The sequence below is a fragment of the Andrena cerasifolii genome, chromosome 2 (assembly GCF_050908995.1).
Source record: "Andrena cerasifolii isolate SP2316 chromosome 2, iyAndCera1_principal, whole genome shotgun sequence".
Taxonomy (NCBI): Eukaryota; Metazoa; Arthropoda; class Insecta; order Hymenoptera; family Andrenidae; genus Andrena; species Andrena cerasifolii.
The window spans coordinates 6,178,210-6,199,934 of record NC_135119.1 but is presented as its reverse complement, the minus strand read 5'-3'; the positions used below and the strand labels follow the sequence as shown (position 1 = coordinate 6,199,934).

The window sequence follows — 21,725 nt, the reverse complement described above, 5'->3', positions numbered from 1 at the left end:
CTGCAGAGAAAACCGTTCCGTTTCAGTCTATGCGCGCATTGAAGGCGATACAATAAATTTGGATGAATAATACATCTTTTGTGTTTCATTGATCAATTCCCGGTACTTTTTTGACAGAATGTATGAACATTTTAAAGCATATAGAAGTCACGGGAAAATATTTTTTACACCTAAGATTTTCTTGCAGAATGAATCAAATCAATGACTGAATTGTTTACGAGAAATAGAATAGTAGTGTATTACGATTAAGCGATATCTAGAAACAAGTATACCTAGTGCAGCAGCATAATTTTATTGTTGCCATTTACAGTAATAATTATCATGTTATTGCTTGCTTTAATATACATATAAACTAAATAATACACCATAAATCCACATATGCAAGTGATACGTAGGAGTAAAGAGTACATTTGCGTTGAAAAACCCGCATCTTTTTCAGTCTTTTCGATGATGCGCGGCGTGCATTTCCGTGCGTAGCGTGCTTTCGCGTGTGCGCGTGACTGAGAAATCCCTGCATAGCGCGCAAACGATCGCTTTCGACGCGCGCGTCGTCGTAAAAATCGACCCTTTCAAGTGCTCCAAACTGCTCGAAACTCCTAGAAACTCGTAAATCTGACCCGTGCGCGGCGCGCAGGAGCACCAGTGTGAATGCCTTTCTGCAACAAATCGGCCTTGCGCGTCGAAAAAACGTGCGCGGCGCGCCCGTTGTGCTAGAGGGACCCTGCCTTAACATGCCTACTGACCACTGCTTCTACTTGTCACTGCAGGCCTTCCGTGCAAGAAGCTATATACCATGCAGATCGTTGTAATCACTAGAGAATACAACGAGACTGGGTAATGTATTATAAAGAACATAAGGCAGGCTTACGTGAGTAGCAGTGGCAGTGCCCAACGAGATACACCGATTGTTCATTCCGCAAGAGTTGTCGGATAACTGAGTTCGACGCTTCTCAACGCAGATGGAGAGGGGTGACACCAGTTGATTATATTCAGTCATCGTTCCATTCAAATAACCCCTTGCAACACGTGCGGTGCCCCATCGAAGTTCCTCGAACGACTGGGGAGGCGAGCTGTCGACCACTGTCTTCCAAACGTCAATGTTTAATACAACTTCCTTGCTACGAGTTAGTTAGGCCCAACTATCTCACAATGAGGCACTTTCGCATATAAATAGATGAAGATACTTTGCAACCGAACAGGTTGCAGGCTGCCTATAGCTGTACGTAACGAGCGTAACTGGTAGGCCCCTTCTAGTTCCCTAATTAATTGAACGGCAGAAGGGTTACATGACAGCACTGCTACCCGGCGGAATCATGTTATTCAGGCGTCAAATTATTTATTTCGAATTCCCGCAACAGCGGCTTGGACGTTAAGGAAGGCCGAGAGTCGGTCTAATTGTCGCACAGCCATGGACGAGTGCGAAGTGACTGATCGATATTTCCAATCCGTTAAGCTCCTCGCGTACTTCCTTGGTACGTGGCCCCACGATAAGCATCCGCGAAGGTACATAGGACGAACCGTAACGCTTCTTATGTGTTTCTTCGGCATGGTTGTTCAGGTATGTTTAATGGCAGCCAGTGGAAATGGTAGACTGCTGGGTGCCCAGCGATCGCATTACTCGGGGGCTCGTCGAGGGGCACGAGGGTCGTGTCCAATTCAGATAAACGGGTCACACTCCATCCGGACACTTAAAAGTGGTCGAGCTTTAGCTGCTAGCATGCTCAAAGTCAGGAAACCGTGAGAACATGTTCGGGGGAAAAAAATTATGTTGAAATACTTATATACGGTTAATGGAGTTCTATAATTAGAAGCAATTTGTTAGGTTGTTCGAGAAGATTTTACTCGAAGACACATTGTGTTACGTACGCTTGATCGGATATGACGTTATTCAACCGAACATGATGAATTTAGGCAGCGGAAAATTTTACAATCGTCCTTTCAACTAACTGTTCAAGTGTATACGATACGTGATATAAAAGTTTGGACGTAGTTCGTGGCACAGCCGAGGAGGGCGTGAGTTATAAAAATAAATGGCAAGTAGAATCGGTCAGAATTATGTCGGACTAACTCTGCATCTGTGACTTCTCGAGTGAGAGGTAGAGCTGTTTGAGTACAGTAAATCCCCGTTACGGCGGCGGGCTCATAGTGAGTTGCGGACATGATTCCGCGCGGCCCCTGGCTGTGTCGACTCTTTCGTTTCCTCTCGCTCGTTGTCGGGTTCTCTCACTTTCGTCCGCAGGCTTCCGACAAATGGTGGGGATAGTCGACGGGCTGTCAACGGGGGGTAAAAACGGGCTTATAACGGGGATTTACTGAACTCCGAAAAAGCGAGCAGAGTCTAACTCGGCTCGAAGAACCGAACCGAGCAGAGTGGATACTCGAAAAAAAGCGAGCGGCTCGAATTGAACCGAGAACTCGAATTTTTGCGAGTGGCTCGAAGAGTACCGAGCGAGCCGAAAAAACCGAGCAGTCCGGGTATGTCGAATATAGTTTGAAGCTTGAATGTTTCAAATATTTTAGAATACATATGTTTATCTCCTGGATAACGGTTCGTAATAATATGAGTAATTAAAATGTACACTGCACATGAAAATATTCTCTAACTATTGAAAAAACCCATAATCTTAATTTTGACTCTTTGAATGATTATCATTATCATTATCATTATCATTATCATTATCATTATCATTATCATTATCATTATCATTATCATTATCATTATCATTATCATTATCATTATCATTATCATTATCATTATCATTATCATTATCATTATCATTATCATTATCATTATCATTATCATTATCATTATCATTATCATTATCATTATCATTATCATTATCATTATCATTATCATTATCATTATCATTATCATTATCATTATCATTATCATTATCATTATCATTATCATTATCATTATCATTATCATTATCATTATCATTATCATTATCATTATCATTATCATTATCATTATCATTATCATTATCATTATCATTATCATTATCATTATCATTATCATTATCATTATCATTATCATTATCATTATCATTATCATTATCATTATTACTATTATTATTATTGACGGGTCGTAACCCTATATACAAAGTATGTAGTACTAGAGATTTCTACAAATTACAGAAAATCACAGAGTGGTTCCCCTGTTCGAAGACATAGTGCGGTATAGAGTACTTCTGAACGAGGATACAGACTCAGAAAAAAATTGACGAATTCTTTATTTATTGATATTTATTCTTTTTTTTTGTTAAGGGGTAACAGCCTTTGTTAACAGTGACTCGACAGAAATATAATCCATACGGAAAAGGCAAAAAAGAAAGAAAAATAGAGGAAAGCACAAGAAGAAGTGTTATTCAATCATACATACGCGAAAAATTATTTTCAATAGTTAGAGAATTTTTTTCATTTGCAGTTTACATTTTAATTTCTCACATTATTACGACGCATTATCCAGTAAATAAACATATGTACTCTAAAATATTCGAAACATTCAAGCTTCAAACTACTCGACGTACTCGGACTGCTCGGTACTTTGGCCTGCTCGGTTTTCGGTTAAAAAATTCGAGTTCTCGGTTCTATTCGAGCCACTCCACAATGTAACGACTATATAAGAAAAAAAATCAATTTTCCATTAAGATACAGTTATTTACATGTAATTGATATGTTAATCATATTTGTACACAACAAAATTAATTTTTAACATAAAATAATTCATTAAAATATATTTTTGAACATAATTTTTATTAGTTAATCATATCGTGAATACTTTTGTAAAAGAAATAAAATATATATATTTATTTAAATACGTTTAAACACAAATTAATAACAAGCATATGAAACAATTATAAAAAAAATAAAATTAATTTTTTAAATAATTAGTATTGAGATTAGAATTAGAATTCAAAGCTCAGTGTCTTTTAAAAATAATTATTCTAGCACAGATTTGTCTAATTTTTCGTTTTATCAGGTGTATTTCTTCTTATGTGGGAGCACTCGGGAGCAGATAAAACTTACACCAAATTAAAGAGCATAAAAAGAAATAATTGTAGTAAAAAAATGAAAGACCCGATATGTTTCGTTTTTTTTTAATTCTCTCCAGAAGTTAATAGATGCGACAAAAAAGTAATAATTTGAGCCACAGGTACATAAATTCCAGAATTTTTAATTAATAAAATGAAAGAAGGGTATATTTTGCTTATTTTCAGAAAAGAACTTATAAATACAACAAAAATTGCAGTGGGTAAATATTTCCTATGTGTAGTCTGTGGCAGCTTGCGTTTGGTTATTCGACTTTGAATGTAATTGCTGACCCTAAAACCTTTATTTATGTTACTAAGTTATGATGCTCTCGTGTCGGAGGACTGTTTACTACCACTTCCATGAAATGAAATACAAAAATTAAAAACTAAAAATTTTGCTTTTTGAACACGTGCCGCGACACTGTGCGCTCGGTTCTCTTCGAACCGCTCGAAAAAATTCGAGTTCTCGGTTATCTTCGAGCTACTCGGTTCTTTCGAACCGCTCGGTTCTTTCGAACCGCTCGGTTCTTTCGAACTGCTCGTTTCTTTCGAACCGCTCGCTTCTTTCCAATACTCGGCTCGGTCCGAAGTTCAAGCTACTCAAATATTCGAGTACTCGAACAGCCCTAGTGAGAGGCCCCCGTGCGAGAAAGCTTGTTTCCGCATGTCCGCTGTGTCTTTACACGACCAGTCGTTTCTTGTCCGGTGGTACCACAGACCACGTCCCACCCAGTGTTCTCGGCACGCTGTTTTCCTTTGCAGATAATGAAGGTTACGAAGGACTTCAGTTTCTCGGCCGCGGCGGAACAGGCGCCGTTTATAGGGACAGGATTCGCGGCGATCACGAAATATGTGAACACGGTCCTCAAAGTAACGAAGGTAAGGGAATCTTGTACACAGCTAATCGCTCTGCGCGACTGTTTGAACTGCCGGTATTTATAGTTCGCTGAGATTCTGGACGAAATGAAAATTAATTTGAACGCGGAGAAAACCGACGAGGAGAAATCGATCAGCCACTATTATGTTAAGAGAGCAGTGCTGTACGGATTTTTATACAAACGTGAGAAACAGCCATGTCCCGGTTCAGTGTTGTGGTATCGGAGGGTGCATTAGGGTGCTTTCGTCAGGTGTTTCACTAATACTGTTGGATCATTAACTGCCTGTGTCGCGTGCACGCCACTATTCTTACCCATTTCATTGTCATAATCAATGCCTGTTTTCTTGTCCCGGTCATGCAGTGAATATATACAGTGGCTGCGTTGTCTTTAGCGTACTGCCTTTTGTACCAAAGCTGCTGGACTTGATTAAACCCTTGAACGAATCCCGGCCACACATATACATATTCCCGGGCTATTACTTCGTGGACAACGACGAGTACTACAATTACATACTGACGTTCATGATATGGAACGTGTACTTCGTCGCGATGATGTTCCTCGGCTGCGATATGATCATGATATACCTTGTGCAACACGCTTGCGGATTATTAGCCATTGCAGGGTAAGCAACTTGAATTTCTCGGGCATGTTTGCGGGGCGTCTCACCGTTTTCACGCTCCATAAGCGGATTAGATGTGCCTGATGCACTTCGATTCCAGATACCGTTTCAGACACGCCACAGACGACGTCTTGCCTTCACAGAAGGGTCTCCGGTCGTCCATGCATATAAAGTACAGGAAGCTCTGCCTGTCCATAAAAAGCCACAACAGGGCCATCGAGTTAGTATGAGACGTATTCAGTAACGCGTCACGCGTGTTTGCTACTTTAATATCAGCCTGACAATCGCATTTCTAACGTCCCCGAACGCATCCCATTCACGCAGGATGATAAACGAGATTGAGAAGGTGTACGCCGTCAATCTTTTCCTCCAAGTTGCCAACGCGACGTATTTATTCAGTGTGACATTGCTGCTGGTAAGTCTACTAGCGCCTAAGTTCCTCGCCAGGTTCGTGCGTTAATTGCAGCCGAAATTCTTCGAGCGCAGGTAGCCCTCAGAGGCTTTACCATGGATACCTTTTTGCTCGCCGCATATATCCCCATTCAGACTATTCATGTATTGTTCCTAACGGTGCAGGGGCAGTTCGTGGTCAATACGAACGATTATGTTTACGACATGACGTGAGTAACGAATGTACAATGCCGTCCGTAAGAATTGGCCCACCTGCTGTATTTGCGGAGAACGTGAGATTTATGTTTAATTAAAGTTCGTCAGAGTCGTTCGATAAATTTGCCACGTCTTTTATAATTATTCCGCGCGGAGTGGGTGCCCCAATACCTATGCACGACAGTGTACATACCTCGTGCGTAGGGACCCAATGCAGCGACTAAGTTCACCTCGTTTACGGTGTGCCATTTACATAAATTCGGTTAATCCCGCCAGGTACAACGCGCTATGGTACGAGGAGCCTGTGAAATTCCAGGCAGTGTACGTCTTGGCGTTAAGAAGGGGCCTCACGCCCCCGGTGCTGACGGCAGGTGGGCTAGTCCCATTGAATTTGGACACTTTCGCAGAGGTAAGCCAGATACGCTCGATTCTTTCACCGTCGCGAGAATACTTACGCACCGGTATCTTCACGTTTCAGATTATAAAGGCATCCGTATCCTATTACATGTTTCTCAAGTCCACCGAATAGCCAGCAAGTGCCACGATGTAGTCGCATTTAACGATCGCAAGCATTAGTGTTACAAATAAAGTGCATATCACCTTTTTTATACCCATGTCTGTTGGGAGAACAACAATTGGCCTGCACGACCAATCTGTGACTTTTGTGAAGCTGCCAGTATGAAAATGTGTAACATAGCTTTTCACACTCAGGAATCATTCACCGAGCAAACTTGCAACAATCGAGTCAGCTACTTGCGAATTCGCTGATATGCCGTGGCCTGAGAAATTATTTTTCCATTTAACCGAATAAAACTCCACCGTTCGCATCATGCACCCTGAATACTTTTTACCCACAAAATTCCAAAGTGTACCTGTCCTTGCCAAATGCATAGTCGCTTGTACGTGATAAATGCTAGCCCGATGTCGGTATGATATGCTACATTCCAATCATTCAGATACAATAAACCATTCAAGTATGTACCTACAGTAGAAGTGTGCGCAAAAAAAGGCAACTCGGACTTATGCACAGCAGCAATAGCAGTGTTCAATAGGATACAAAAAACTGTAGAATCGAGAAAGCTCAATAACGTCATTCAGCACATTGTACCGCAAGTATAGAACGGTGACAGTTGGTGGAACCAGCTACCACATGGCTAATTGTATCCTTTGCTACAAATGACACTGTAGCGCGTGCGGTGCACCGCCCCGAGTTTCTCATACGACTGAGCAACCGAATTTCACAGCAGGGTCCTCCAGTCGTTAATTTTTAAACCCGCTGCTCTGTCTTGTTAACCAGAGGGACATACGTGGGAAAAAATGATTGAAACCTATTTGTAATTGCTCGGCGCACAGGTTAACTATAGGTAAATAGACGTAGCCTAGGTAATTAATAGGCAGAACGGCGACTTGGGAGTACGTCAGCCAGCGTTACCAGATCTACACATTTTGTGAACATGCTCCAATTTGATTTGAATCGATTGGAACCTCCGTTTTTTGAGTTATCACTGCAAAACAAAAGAAATATTTTTAAAAAACCTTTAATTATCTATCTGTAGCGTCATATATAATACATATTTTTGACTAAACAAACATGTTTTTTAAAGCTTAGGATGTTAATAAACTTCATGCCAAAGAACAAGTCCCAGGTTCAATTTGTTTCTTTGCAATTAATTGAAATAGAAATGCTTCACTTTAGACAGGAACGACTGTCTATAGTCTGATTTTCGAGAGTTCCGCCGCACGCAATCCGTAGCGTACCATTGGTTCCTCCTTAAGGGGGTGAAGAATGTTTGTGAATTTTTTTTGACAAAGCGGAAACATATATTCTTACAGAACTTTTTGCGCTTACAAGAGCAACACTTAATGAACATTTGGTAATTTTTTCGTAGAAAAATATTTACGTTTATGATAAAATAACAAGCGACATCCAAGAAGCATTTTTAAAAATTTGCTTTCGCGGTCAGCACTGCCATTCGGAACCAGATTATCTAAAATCAAAAAACAAAAAAGATTTCGTTAGTATATTAATGTATCCTCAAGTTGACGGAGAGAATTTTCCGAAATATTAAGTTAAAACAAAATGGCGACTATTTAAAGTTGAAATCCTGATTTTTTCGCGGCATTTTTGCACGGAAAAATCAGGATTTCAACTTTAAATAGCCGCCATTTTGTGCTAAATTAATATTTCGGAAAATTCTCTCCGTCAATCGGAAGATACATTAATATTCTAACGAAATCTTCTTTGTTTTTTTGTTTTTAGATAATCTGGTTCCGAATGTCAGTGCTCACCGCAAAACCAAATTTTTAAAAAGGCTTCTTGGATGTCGCTTGTTATTTTATTATAAACGTAAATATTTTTCTACGAAAAAATTACCAAATATCCTATAAATGTTGCTCTTTGAAGTGCAAAATGTTCTGTAAGAATATATGCTTCCACTTTTTCAAAAAAAATTCACAAACATTCGCCTCTTTTCGGCCTCCTGGCTAGGTATAACCCTTTAACCACACTCCGTCCGAGGGACCCGCCTCAGGTCTCAACTCTCGAAAATCAGACTATAGTACCCTTAAAATACCCAGCGTTACCCGGGCTTATTATATGTATGTATCTCTGGATAGCATAACATCAAGTCCCCGGTAGGCGCCAACCACCTTGTAGAGCATTCTCGAGGTATGCTTCACTAAAATCGCCGCTGCTCAGCATTCTTTTGTCACAGGTTGCTGTATCATACATGTAAACCTTCCTCGAGAAATACTCTGTAAAACGCTGAAAACTGCATCACAATCCGTTCAGTGGTTCTCGAGATTAACCCGAACAAACAGACTCACGCCAACCGCTGACTTTATTTTATGAATTTCATACTATGTAGAGACGGTTTTTTGTACATGAATGCTTTCATAGCAGATGTCTGCTCGTACGTGCATGACTGCACGTCAAAGAACATCAACACAGCGTTACCTACCATCCCCACTGTTACGGTGGTGAGCCATCCCCGTGCTGTTGAGCCGGTAGTGGTGAGGGAGTTAAAGGAAAATATAATACAACTTTAACACCACACTCTTTTTAATATAAGAACGAAGATGAACGTAACTGAACACGAGCGATGGAATCGTACAAACACTGATAGAGCGACACGACGCGAGACGTTACCTCAAAGGGCAGGTAAGAGTCAGTGAGTGAGGGCGCGCGTCACCTCTGGAGGCTATTTATACAGCCCTCTCAGAGGGACGCGTCCCTCAAGCGTCGCCGAAAACGCGCGGCAAATTTCGGCGCGAAAAGCGCGTCCGCGCGCTGGAAGAACCCTGACCTGGGCCAGCCTGGCTGCCAGACGCGTACGTGGCTATAGCCTGACTCACCCAGGCCCACGGGGGAAAATCTAAGCGTACCGAAGCTACGGAAAAGTCGCGTCTCCAATATGGAGGCGAAGTAGTGAACAAACCGCTACAGTGGGATGCCAACATATTGAGACATTGGAATTAATTGACATGTTCGTTCATCAATAAGCTCCCTGAGTCATAAAACAAGGCCAAAGTAAAGATTAAAAAAATTTGTTTGTTCAATGTATTGTAAATCAATAGCATTTTTAATCGTGAATAATGCAGCGAAAACATTTTCCTAAAAATTTTCAGATCTTTCTACGAAATTTCGTAATACATATGTAGAAGTAAACTTCGAAGAAATATGACGATGTATACAACTTGGATGCGGTACAAATGGAATTCTTACGCAAATTAACGAGGTATGGTTATGGCGCAGAGGAGGCGTTTGCGTGGTTCGAACAACAGTTACCGTAACGAGCTTTGAAAATGATAGACATTCGAAAGTCACTGTACGAAAGCGGACAAGAAAATTCTGGTCAACGTGTACGAAGTAGCAAAGCTATCTAAGATTGTTGTAGGGAAGACCGGGGTAAAGTGAGCCCGGAAAAGTTTGAAGTCGAATAAAATTTTTGCTTTTCAATAAAAATGCGTGGAAATAGGTTTATAATATAATTTAAACATTCCTGTTGATAAATGACGAATAGCAATACTTAAAATGAACTTAGAGTATATTAAAATTCAACTTGAAAGAAATGATGCAAGTGGTATCACTTTACCCCATGTGTGGGGTAAAATGAACTCCTATCCGGGGTAAAGTGAGATGCAACAAAATAAGAACTTTAATTAAGGATATAGGTAAATATTAAACTCTTGCGCTGGAATGACATGTTTAGCGCGGCAGCTTCTGGCTTTTTTGCACCCTGGTTGTCAAAAACTGTGACAGATTATTCATTTTTTTGGGGTTAGTTTCTGTTCCACCACGCCGCGTGGTTTTCTAGCCAGCTGACAGGTTAGGATGTTGCGCACATCACTTGCGCATCGGTTCTTAGCAGCCAGTTGCAGCTCAGTTTACCCTGGTCACTTTACCCCGAACATGTACGCAGTGGAAAATTAATTATTTAATAATGTTGGGATTAATATTTTCGCAAACGCGTGTACGTGTATGTTTATAAGCTTGTTTTAAACACGCAGAAAAAAATTGGAGTTAAAATAACACATTTATCACTCATTTATCCGAAAAGCTAAATGGAAAAGAAAACCAATCGGAAGTCTCTAAGAATTAATTTCTGATTTTTTAAATGAATTTACATTTTTCGATATCTGAATGTGCATAATTATCCTTCTTATATTAGATACATTTATTACGTTACCAAAATTTGTAAATTTATTCTTTTGTTGAAGAACAAATTAAGGAAGCTCATTTTACCCCGGTTTCCCCTACTTCTGTGCTTGCCTTATTTTTCCATCGTAGCTACAATTTTCGAACACGAATCTTAAACTGCGTCTGCCTTACAACCGTCAGTACAGCGTTCCCATTATTTGGATGTGCCATAGAACCTTATAAAGGGTCCTTATAGATCTACACTACCTATGCACAATGTTGACAAGGGTGAGTACGTGTTGGTATATGTTCCAGAGGGGGGGGGGGACGAATGTTTAAGGGTGGCAGTAGAATGGTTCACTGTAATTTCATGGGAGGAGAAGAACTTCTACCTGGGTCAGTAAACGTTCAAAGAAACATCGTACGAAATCCAACCCAGGTCGTCAAATAAGCAGCAAGTTAACACGTTCAAGGTACAAGAAACAGGGGTATAATGGAAATTATACTACACAGTAATATTTCCTGAAGAAACAATGAACCACTGGTGAGTATAGACTCTACAGTATGTGACTTGCAGCGCGAACGGCGCGAGAGGGCGTCAATTTTTCCTCGATAAACCTCGTGAATTTTACCGAATTCTATCAGCACTTATCTAGTGACGTATCAAAACCATGAACTTTAGATGCCCGCACGAGTAACTGGAAACTATATGATCAAAGTGGTCCATTCGAGTCTCATCGTTATTCGGGTATGCTACATTCAACCTTGAAATTTCGTCCATGTTTCATGGAACACCTTGTTTATCCTTAACACCTTTTAACACCACTTATCTAGCGATTACTTTCGTTCTGTGCCCGGCCGGCTTCAAGAGCTTCTTCATCAACTTTCCTGGTTATTTGGACAAACGAAAATACCGACTTAATTTGAAATTATCTCTAACGCGAATTTTCGAGGGGTCAAGTAGCACTTTTGGGCAAATTTTGCTGGGAAGAGAGGTTCGAAGGAATAGAAACGAGCGCATCGTAGGATCGATCTTAATAAATCATAGTGACTGTATTAAGTAGCAAGGAAAATTGCCGGCGTGATGTTTCATCGTATTCCAAAATCAAAGTGTTTCTACCGTCCCCGGTCTACCCTATTATCGTTCCGATAGCACTCGGTCTACGACTGGCACGATTTGCCAACTGTTGCAGTGTGACTAACAAATACGTTCCTTCCTCTGTATGCAATGGTCCTTGTATTGGGAATACCTCATGGTTTCCCAAATATGTGAAGAATAGAGACAAGTGTCCGCGTAATCATCGTCCTGTATCACTTGATTGTACTGCAGACAATGCTCATCATGCAGCTCGTACTGTGCATGTCGACGCGCCATGACGGGGAAGCTTATCACTACCATAACGAACTAGGATGTCAGGGTTCAGCAGACGAGGGCAAAGGGTTACTTGTAAGGGTTATTAGCCTCTACTTGTCTTTCCGAATTTCCCTTGGTTTCTCTCTTGCACTGTACACTTAAATCCACGATGGCTGAGTTCACGATACGTCGAAAAGTAGAAGACACCAGGCAGGTTGTAGAGTGTATAGGTCTAATAGATTGTTTGTTCACCAGGTACTATCTGCTTCCGGAGACACCGGTCTGCGAGTTGGATTGGCATGAAATAGGGAAGTCGTCGAGTGTCGCGGCGTAATCAGCAGTATCACCACCACCACCACCACCGTCACCATTATCATCAAATGGACCTCGTCCCTCCAGGACTCACAGTACAGTAGACTCACCACATAACTCTTCCTATTTCCCTTGCCCCAAAGTATCTACTACTTCCTCAGTGGTTTTGTATTCCTTTGAAGAGTTCCTTGCAAGAACTTTGCGCGGACCCGCGCTCGCATCCGTTTCGCTTAAGGGGTTATACCTAGTCAGGCAGCCGAAAAGAGGCGAATGTTTGTGAATTTTTTTTGAAGAAGCGGAAGCATATATTCTTACAAAACTTTTTGCGTTTAAAAGAGCAACATTTAAAGAACATTTGGTAATTTTTTCGTAGAAAAATATTTACGTTTATAATAAAATAACAAGCGACATCCAAGAAGCATTTTTAAAAATTTGCTTTTGCGGTGAACACTGCCATTCGGAACCAGATTATCTAAAATCAAAAAACAAAAAAGATTTCGTTAGTATATTAATGTATCCTCAGGTTGACGGAGAGAATTTTCCGAAATATTAAGTTAAAACAACATGGCAGCTATTTAAAGTTGAAATCCTGATTTTTTCGCGGGATTTTTGCACGGAAAAATCAGGATTTCAACTTTAAATAGCCGCCATTTTGTTCTGAATTAATATTTCGGAAAATTCTCTCCGTCAATCGGAAGATACATTAATATACTAACGAAATCTTTTTTGTTTTTTGATTTTAGAGAATCTGGTTCCGAATGGCAGTGCTCATCGCAAAACCAAATTTTTAAAAATGCTTCTTGGATGTCGCTTGTTATTTTATTATAAACGTAAATATTTTTCTACGAAAAAATTACCAAATGTTCTTTAAATGTTGCTCTTTTAAGCGCAAAAAGTTCTGTAAGAATATATGCTTCCGCTTTTTAAAAAAAAATTCACAAACATTCGCCTCTTTTCGGCCGCCTGACTAGGTACAACTCCTTAAAAGAAGGAGCAAGTCATACTGACGCCAGGCCATCGACTTACCCCTGCGTCTAGGGCGAAAATATCAGAGAGTCCGATTCGTCTAGACCACGTGACACTCCCTCCTGCAAACATTGGAGTAAAAGGGCGTGCAAAAATAAGAACCCACCTGTCGCCGTAATCTAAGCCATGTTTAACGTCACTGTCAGGCAATGAATTTTCGTGGAAACAATTATGTATGCACAGATGAACACGTATCACCTGAACTGCACCGTAACACTGTATAAAACTGTAGCAGAGCAACCAGGGGCGTAAGACCTCCGGTACAATTGTCTAGTCGTGAATGTTTAAACCTCTGAATGCTATTGGTCAGTTTGTTCCAAGCGGTTCACTCAACTTTTGACAGTTAGTAATTATACGTCACAGGAAAGTGTCCCACAGCTATAGCTTGTTAACGAGCACCGGGGACGGACTGTCTCTAGCTTCGTTCGTAATTAATCGCCGAAACGGTGGCGTGACGAGGAGCGAGGCAGCGTCACCAAAGATATGGAAATCAGACTTCGAATTATTCATCGGGATTTTGCGTGACCGAAGTCCGACCGCTAAGGGAGGCCGGGGATGTTTTCAATTGTAGCACCACCATGGAAGAGACTGAGTTATCAAATCGATATTTTGGCAGCGCTAAAGCTTGCACAGTCCTCACTGGTATATGGCCTTTCAAATCTGGCAAGACGGAACTGGTTAAGAGGACCATCGTGTACTTTCTGTTTTGCACGGCTGTGACTACTCAGGCATGTCGGACGGTTGACTGTTGTAAATTAATACTGTCCACTGTGTACACAGAACGTTTGGACGGGGTCGATGGATCAACGTGAAGTCAATAGAGTGAGCTGTGATCAAAAGCGTGTCGCGATTACTACGGATCATTGTCAAGTTGTCGTTAACAGAGATCCAATTCTATCGGTTTTATCATGAAAATCACAGTTTGGACACGTTAAATTATTCGCGGAAATTTCATTGTTTCGTGCTTGTCAACAAGTGAAACGGTGGCAAACTCGGAACGTATACACAATTATGGTGTGTCAACGTTCTTTGGCCCCAGTTCAATCTGTGGACTGAGTGTTGTTCACGTGTATACTCGCGTAATCGCGCGATTCGCTGAAGAATGTCCGCGAGACCTGGTAGAACGACCGATCAAATGTTGGGGTAGTAAACGATCACTGCTTTCAATTGCAGATCTCGAGGATCGTAGTATTCTATGACTTCGACAGTGTAGTTGAAGAAGTGCCGTTCGTGTGCGTAGCAGTGGCTGCGCTCGTGAAGCACATCAATTTCGTCGTAAACGCGCCAAAGGTAAGGAAATACTCCGTATCGCTAATGATCCTGCGTGACTTATCAAGTTGACGGGAATGATGCCGTAGTTCGCGGAGCTTCTGACAGGCGTGTCAATGGATTGGAGTGCTAAAAAAACGGACGATGAGATGGCCATCACGCATTCGTATGCCGAAAGAGGATTACTCTACTCATTTCTATACAAACGTGAGAAACATGCAAAATTCATAAACATAGCTTTCATCGTAGGGGAGACCGGGGATAAAAGTTCCGATTTCGATAAAACATAAAAAAAATGACTGGGAAATAATGTAGTTATTCTCTTCACTATTGACTAATTTATTGGTAAATTTATTATATTTTCTGATTTTAAGCTTCTATTTAATATATTGTAATAGGTTTTTCATAGAAAGTAATTTATTTGTGGCTGATCGAAGCGGAACTTCTTACCCCTTTATGGGGCAAGTTGTTATCGCATTGGGGTAAGTTGTTGCTAAGATATAAGAGTTGCCTTTTAATGAAATATTTCATTTTCTAATGAAATAAAACAGAATTTTATTAATAATGTTTATTTACGAAGGTTCGGGCCAACAAAAATGTATTATCTTTAAAAGCAAACCAAAACGATATAATAACCATAAACATTATCTTTGGTATAAAAACTATAATCTAGTAATCAGTCTCACATTCAACTGTATGTAGGTACCTATTTATTGAGATTTGTACTTGTAGCCTATTGTGGCCTCCTGTCCACATTGTAGTATTTTAATAAATCTCGATAGAATCATGTTGCAAATATTGAATTCTCTATCGACCGTTTTTATTTTTCTTTACGCATAACTTCGATCGAAGTCGTGTCCCTTTTCGCCTTTCATTCATATGTTCGCATCTTAAAGCACGGGGGAAACAATTTATACATTTGCGGTGGGGCAAGTTGTTACGGTAATAACGTGCCCCAAGTCACGGTAACAACTAGACCCTACCGACAAATGTGGCAATTTGAGAGACTATATATTTTGCTTATACATATATGTTCAAACGATAAACACTATTACACCATGTTCTTTACTGTCATTTGATCCATAAGAATGAATCAATCAATAATATCGACGATTATTTAATCGAAATAGATAAAAAAATAATGATAAAAAATATTTACTTATCTGGTACGCGGCTAATAATAGGTCCTTGCTTACAACCACACGATTCGCTGTCGCGGACGCTATTAAAGTGGGCGACAGAGTGGCGTGATGAACTCACATGGAAAAAATAATTTAAAGTACAACGCTCTTTTTATTTTGAAGATAGAGCCGTCGGAACAACTTACCCCCGGAACTTTTAGCCCCGGTCTCCCCTAATCTCAATACGACGTCCCTTTAAAAGAGGTTCCCCTGCAAACGGTTCACAACAACCTCAGTTGTACGCAGTACAGTTTAGTAGCATTATTTGTGTCGCGAATTTAATCAAATCCTTTTTACGACTAAAACCTCGCAGTCTGAAGGGATGGTATACTGCCACCGCGGTTAAGGGGACCTTCCGGTCTAGAGCCCAAAAAATAGGTGATTTTTAGGAATTAATTAAAGGAAAACTACTATATATAATTTAATGGGATCTTTTGCATTATATTAAGGATGTCTTAGATTATAGAAATATATTTTTTGTTTTATAATTAATCATTGCAGACGGCACTGGGGAGTCGTAAAAGTCAAGGCATCAAAAAATTGATCCAAATCGGTGGGACCTGTATCTCCAAAAGTTATTATCCGATTCGACTGAAACTTTTCTTATTTTGAAGAATATACTTCTAGCTAGGGGGGGGGACCAGATCAAAATACAAAATAACATTTTTATTAGAAAATAACGACACTTGAAGTTTGAAATCACTTTTTTCCTATATTTTTCACCCTTTCAACGCCTTTGAAAATTATAAATTTTCAATTTTTTGCATTTTTTCTGGCATTCCTCATAGCCAGAAGTATATTCTTCAAAATAAAAAAAGTTTCAGTCGAATCGGATAATAACTTTTGGAGATACAGGTCCCACCGTTTTGAGACCACTGTTTCGAGAAAAACGCGTTTAAAGTTTTACGTGGGCGCCGAGTGGCCGAGTGTTACCCATGCATTTGCCGCTACTCAACTGCCTATAACTTCGGGGATTTTACGAATTTCAACAAATCCCTTTAAACGCGTATTCCGAAAACGTTGAACATTCGAAAAATGAAATAAAAAAGAAATCGACTTTTAGACCGGAACCTCCCCTTAATGCCGTTATCGTTGTTTGCTCATTAAAAGCTACTAAGTAAGTATGTACTTAGTCGGCGTTACATCGTTACACGTCAAGTACATGATCAGCTCTCCATCATGTTAAACACGATTCGTTCTTTTGTTCTGATTGCCTAGTGAATATATGGCTTATGTGCGCCCTGTTTTCATGCATGCCTCTTCTGCCGCGTGTCATGGACGCCATACGACCCTTAAACGAATCACGGCAACGTTTGTACATATACCCGGCTTACTATTTCGTCGACTCGGACACGTACTATTATTACATAATCGGATACACATTTGTGTGCCTCCTTGCGGTTGCAAGTATAATGGTGGGCACTGACATGATCATGATATATCTTGTCCAGCATGCCTGCGGATTGTTAATTACCGCAGGGTAAGCAATTTACATTTACGTCACGCTTCTTCAAATATTCTTCACGGATTGCCTTTATTCCGAATAGACGACCCTTAATTCGGGGATTAGGCATCGATGGCGACTGATTTCTAGGTACCGCTTCAAGCACACAGTCGGTGCGGTCGGCGTCTCGTCTAAGAAGGGGTGCGTTTCAGTTTCGGATACGCAGTACAGGCAACTGTGTAGTTCCGTTTGGAGCCACAACAAAGCAATTCAGTTAGTATTTCTCAAGTGCAGTTTATATTGGCGATAATTTGATATTTCTAACATAGTGTTTCCTCCAACTAGGATTATAAGGGACATCGAGTCTGTGTACGCGGTTAGTATGTTCGTTCAAGTGGGCGTCGTAATGGTCGCGTTCAGCATCACGCTGGTGATGGTAAGTGTCGCTGTACCACTTATGCCCCGGCATGCCACAGCGCCAGGTAGATTTATACGGAACTGTATGAGCGCAGGTTGCCGTGAGGGAATTTAGCGTGGACCTGGTTCTGTTCTATATATTCGTCGTCGTACAGATCATTCACATCCTGTTTCTGACTATTCAAGGCCAGTTCGTGATCAATTCTCACGACGTCGTTTACCGTATGATGTGAGTAACGAATGCATCATTCCCACGTTACACGTGCAGATAATTTGATGCACCTGATGAACGGTATATTCACAGATACGAGGCGATGTGGTACGAACAGTCTCCCAAAGCTCAGGCACTGTACGTTTTGGCATTGAGGAGGTGCCTGACTCCGCCCGTGTTAACCGCAGGTGGGCTTATTCCGCTGAATTTGAACAGTTTCGCTGAGGTTTGTCACTTATATACAGTCGAGATTATCTGGCTATTATAAATGCTCTTATAAATACGAAGTATCCGTTTCAGATCGTCAAAGCATCCGTCTCATACTTCACAGTACTGAAATCCAGCTAGTCGGCGAATAACTCGGAAGCATTGAATATAATATAACTGAGAATAATAACGTTATGAATTGAATTAGAGTTGGTTTTATAATTCCAGTTTCTGTCGACGTGGTGTGACCCCCTTTTTACGAATCAGGGAACGCATGAGGAGCAGATATGTCTATGATTGTGCAGCTGCTAGTTGAAACACTGTCGGGAATCGGCGATTATGTAATTTAACCCGCGCTAAATTCCAAGACACTAGTTTTAAAAGTGATGAATGGGTTTCTGGAATTATTGAAATAAATCTTTCTTATACAAAAACTCGATCTTAATGATGGATACCCATACGACTGTGAGAACGGCTTGCCTAACGTGTCTGTCTATTGCCCTCCATTTCTGCTTGTCACTACACGCAGTTCGTTGCAATCGCTGGGCAAATACAATGAGACTAGGTAATGTATCATAAAGAGTAAAACTTAGGCTGACGTGAGTAGCAGAAACAGTGTCTAACCAGGTACACCAATTGTTCACTCCGTAAGACTTGCCGGATAACTGACCACCAGACGGAACTGACGATTAGGTGTTTGGTCATATTTAGGCATCTTTTTTTTTCTTCAAATAACACCCTGCAACACATGTGGTGTCTCATCATATTCCCTCGGGTGGCTAGGAAGCAGAGTTGTCCAACAGAGTATTCTAAACGTCAATGTTTTTTTATCCTGTTTCCCTGTCTATGACTGAGTCAGGCCCAAGTATCTCACAACAAACCCCTTTCGCGTAAAAATATATAAACATACTTTGTTTGCAAATAGCTAGTAGGTTCTCTATGTATATCTATACGTAACGAGTGTAACTGGTAGGCCGCTTCTAGTTCTGTAAGTAATTAATCGACAGAATGGTTACGTGACAGCGCACCAACCTGCCTCACCAGAACCATGTAGCCCAAAGCGTGAAGTAATTGATTCAATCTTCCCCCGATGTAAGTCTATGCGGCAAGGGTGGTCTGAAGATACTTTGAAGGGTTACTCTGCAATGGACCAGAACGAGTTGATAAGAACGAGGTAAAAGAAATATTATTTATGAATTTTATGTCGATAAAGAATTGTGCTAAGTGCTCCAAAATTGTTTGCCGCGATACGTGAAAGAATAGATTTTCCGTGGGAAATACGTCGACTCGACGTTACCGTTGGCTACGAAAAAAGAGAGAGCATAATAGGTTGCCCCGCTTCGTTTTTGATGCGCATGCGCTGTCTCTCTTTCGTGACATCGGCGCCTCGGAATCGTCGACGCTATGCATTGTACGTTCGCTGCCAGCCCCGGGCGCGGGCCTATAGCAAGAGCTTACTGTATTGAAACCAACGAGTCAGATGACAGCAGCAGCAGCTCGGAAGATTTATAGGGTAAGAAAGCATGAAAATTATACCCTATTTTAATTTTAAAATTATGCTTATTTTTGAAAACTGTAATTATGTGGACTTTATGCTGATAAAAGTGTGTCTAAATGTGACCCCCTAAATATGATAAAATATTAAATGTTTTAATAGCACGAAATTCGACTTGATTTTTTTAATCATAATGTTAATTAAAAATAATCTGTGCGAGATCGCGTTCGAACTCATTTTCATCAGAAGAATCTCACAAAACCGGTGGTAATAGTATTCTGAACATATTGTGAAAAATAAGGAAATTTTTATGTTATTATATATTAATAGTTAACGTACTGAGATGCCTACATTCCACTCGATCTCGATGTGGCCCGCTCGCTCTCTTCGTCAAACGGTGCTTTTGAAGATGTGACCGCTTCAACCAATAACGAATTTACGTGTGCCCTGTCTTTAGGAATGCGCTCAAGGGAATCATTTACAGAGACTTATTTTCCTCTTTGAATCGTCCTCGATTGCAGACAACAATTTGCCCGATTCGAATTTCGCTCCTAAACACTGCCATCTATCACAAGCTGGTGGAACTTGGAAACCTTCCTAACGAAACTGTTTTAGCTCTCAGGGTAAAGAACTGCAGCCCATCATTTTGGGCGACAAGGACGGAAATGATACGCGACATTTCACAGAATATTCACAATTTCGTTGAACTCGTCGACCAGACGGGTAATGCAGAAAACACGGTTTCGTGCACGCACAGGCGAGGTATAGAATAGACCTATCAAGCAATGTATTTTTGTGTCGCCGGTTTGGGGGGTCCTAGGACCCCCTTGCCATTTTAGTGTCGCATGCAACGTTACCGGTGAAGTCTCAAAAAAGATTGTAACGCTACGCGTGGTAGGAACTAGAATTAAGCACGAGTAAAACTAGGTTATGTTACAAATGTTTACACTAACCGCCCAGTATAAATTATTATTAACTATGATCGATAGAACTCGAGACATCAAGCAATTAGTAACATTTGGCCTTGGATTTGCAAATGATTTTCTACGCCGAATGAATTCTCTTTTATTCTGCATATTTAATCCTTTGATACATTAATGTTAATGCTTATACATATCACATAGTATTATTTATAATGTATAAATACAGTTTAGTTGAACTTGGTGTAAATGAATAGTTGCAGGAATATTTGGAGAAATATGAGTGAGATACTTGTTTCTCCCTTAGTTACTAACATCGACGAAGTGTAGGATTGAGCGATAGACCTATCACCTTATGGGAATTCGCGTTCACATCACTAACACGTAGAGGCACGGTACTCTATGAAACACTTTTTGGCAGGCACAGGCACGGACTCTACAATCGCGTTGCACACGATTACAAAATCATTTTCTGTTTTTAAATATCCTTCAGTTTCTGAAAAAGTCTTCTAAGTAACGGGTATATCTGAATGGAATCCTGTTAAATTAAAAGGCCTCCCACATGGTCCAGTAATCACGAGATAATATGCACTATGCCATGCACACACTTCACTGAACCGATGAATTTCTCAGGGCTAGTCAAAATTTTATTTCACAATGCGGGTTTCAAAAGTAACTCGATTTACAGCTGCATCCATGCACCACAAGACACTCATGCATCATGCAACTTTCTGCGAGACTTTTAAAATTAAATTTTACTGTAAATTTCAGTGTTGGCGGTAAACTAATATTAGGGGCAAACGGAATCCAATTATTATTACTTCACTGGAATGATTAAACAGTACATTAGAAACTTGTGGGAATATCAGTAACAGCGTGAATTTTTAATACTTTTTTCGGCGCACGATACGTGAAAGGGTTCGCAAGGGTACGCAAAGTGCTAATAAACAATGTCATCTTGCAATTTATAGCTTGCACGGGCTTTGAAGAAATACCATTTCTGAGCGCCATAGTGTCTTGATCCACGAAATGGATTTTGGGAGAGAAGTCCGCGTGAGTCGTTGACAAACCGAGCCAAAGCATAGCGTAACAAAAACCTATCCTCTTATGTCA

At 40.5% G+C, this 21,725-nt stretch overlaps 3 protein-coding genes and 1 long non-coding RNA gene across 6 annotated transcripts in view; 3 read left to right on the top strand and 1 right to left on the bottom strand.

Annotated features, from left to right (window-relative positions):
• LOC143378849 (uncharacterized) overlaps positions 1–21,725 on the bottom strand; it is a 58,292-nt gene that overhangs the window by 22,451 nt on the left and 14,116 nt on the right. The window lies entirely within an intron of this gene.
• LOC143378844 (uncharacterized) overlaps positions 1–21,725 on the top strand; it is a 35,333-nt gene that overhangs the window by 2,135 nt on the left and 11,473 nt on the right. The gene's annotated exons all lie outside the window — the stretch shown is intronic.
• On the top strand, positions 743–6,967 carry LOC143378839 (odorant receptor 4-like). 3 transcript variants are annotated; one of them, XM_076830861.1, is made up of 9 exons: positions 743–1,558; positions 4,797–4,913; positions 4,977–5,094; positions 5,273–5,534; positions 5,632–5,751; positions 5,856–5,946; positions 6,018–6,151; positions 6,414–6,546; positions 6,616–6,967. In XM_076830861.1, exons 1-9 carry the CDS (start codon positions 1,409–1,411, stop codon positions 6,664–6,666), a joined length of 1,176 nt encoding a protein of 391 aa, XP_076686976.1. In that variant the 5' UTR covers positions 743–1,408; the 3' UTR covers positions 6,667–6,967. The 3 variants fall into 3 exon arrangements, with proteins under 3 accessions (XP_076686976.1, XP_076686978.1, XP_076686977.1); XM_076830863.1 differs by having other exon boundaries at positions 743–2,096; positions 4,671–4,913; XM_076830862.1 differs by lacking the exon at positions 6,018–6,151.
• On the top strand, positions 14,526–18,406 carry LOC143378842 (uncharacterized). Its single transcript, XM_076830866.1, has 8 exons — positions 14,526–14,758; positions 14,827–14,944; positions 17,137–17,398; positions 17,513–17,635; positions 17,708–17,798; positions 17,875–18,008; positions 18,084–18,216; positions 18,291–18,406. Exons 2-8 carry the CDS (start codon positions 14,854–14,856, stop codon positions 18,336–18,338), a joined length of 882 nt encoding a protein of 293 aa, XP_076686981.1. The 5' UTR covers positions 14,526–14,758; positions 14,827–14,853; the 3' UTR covers positions 18,339–18,406.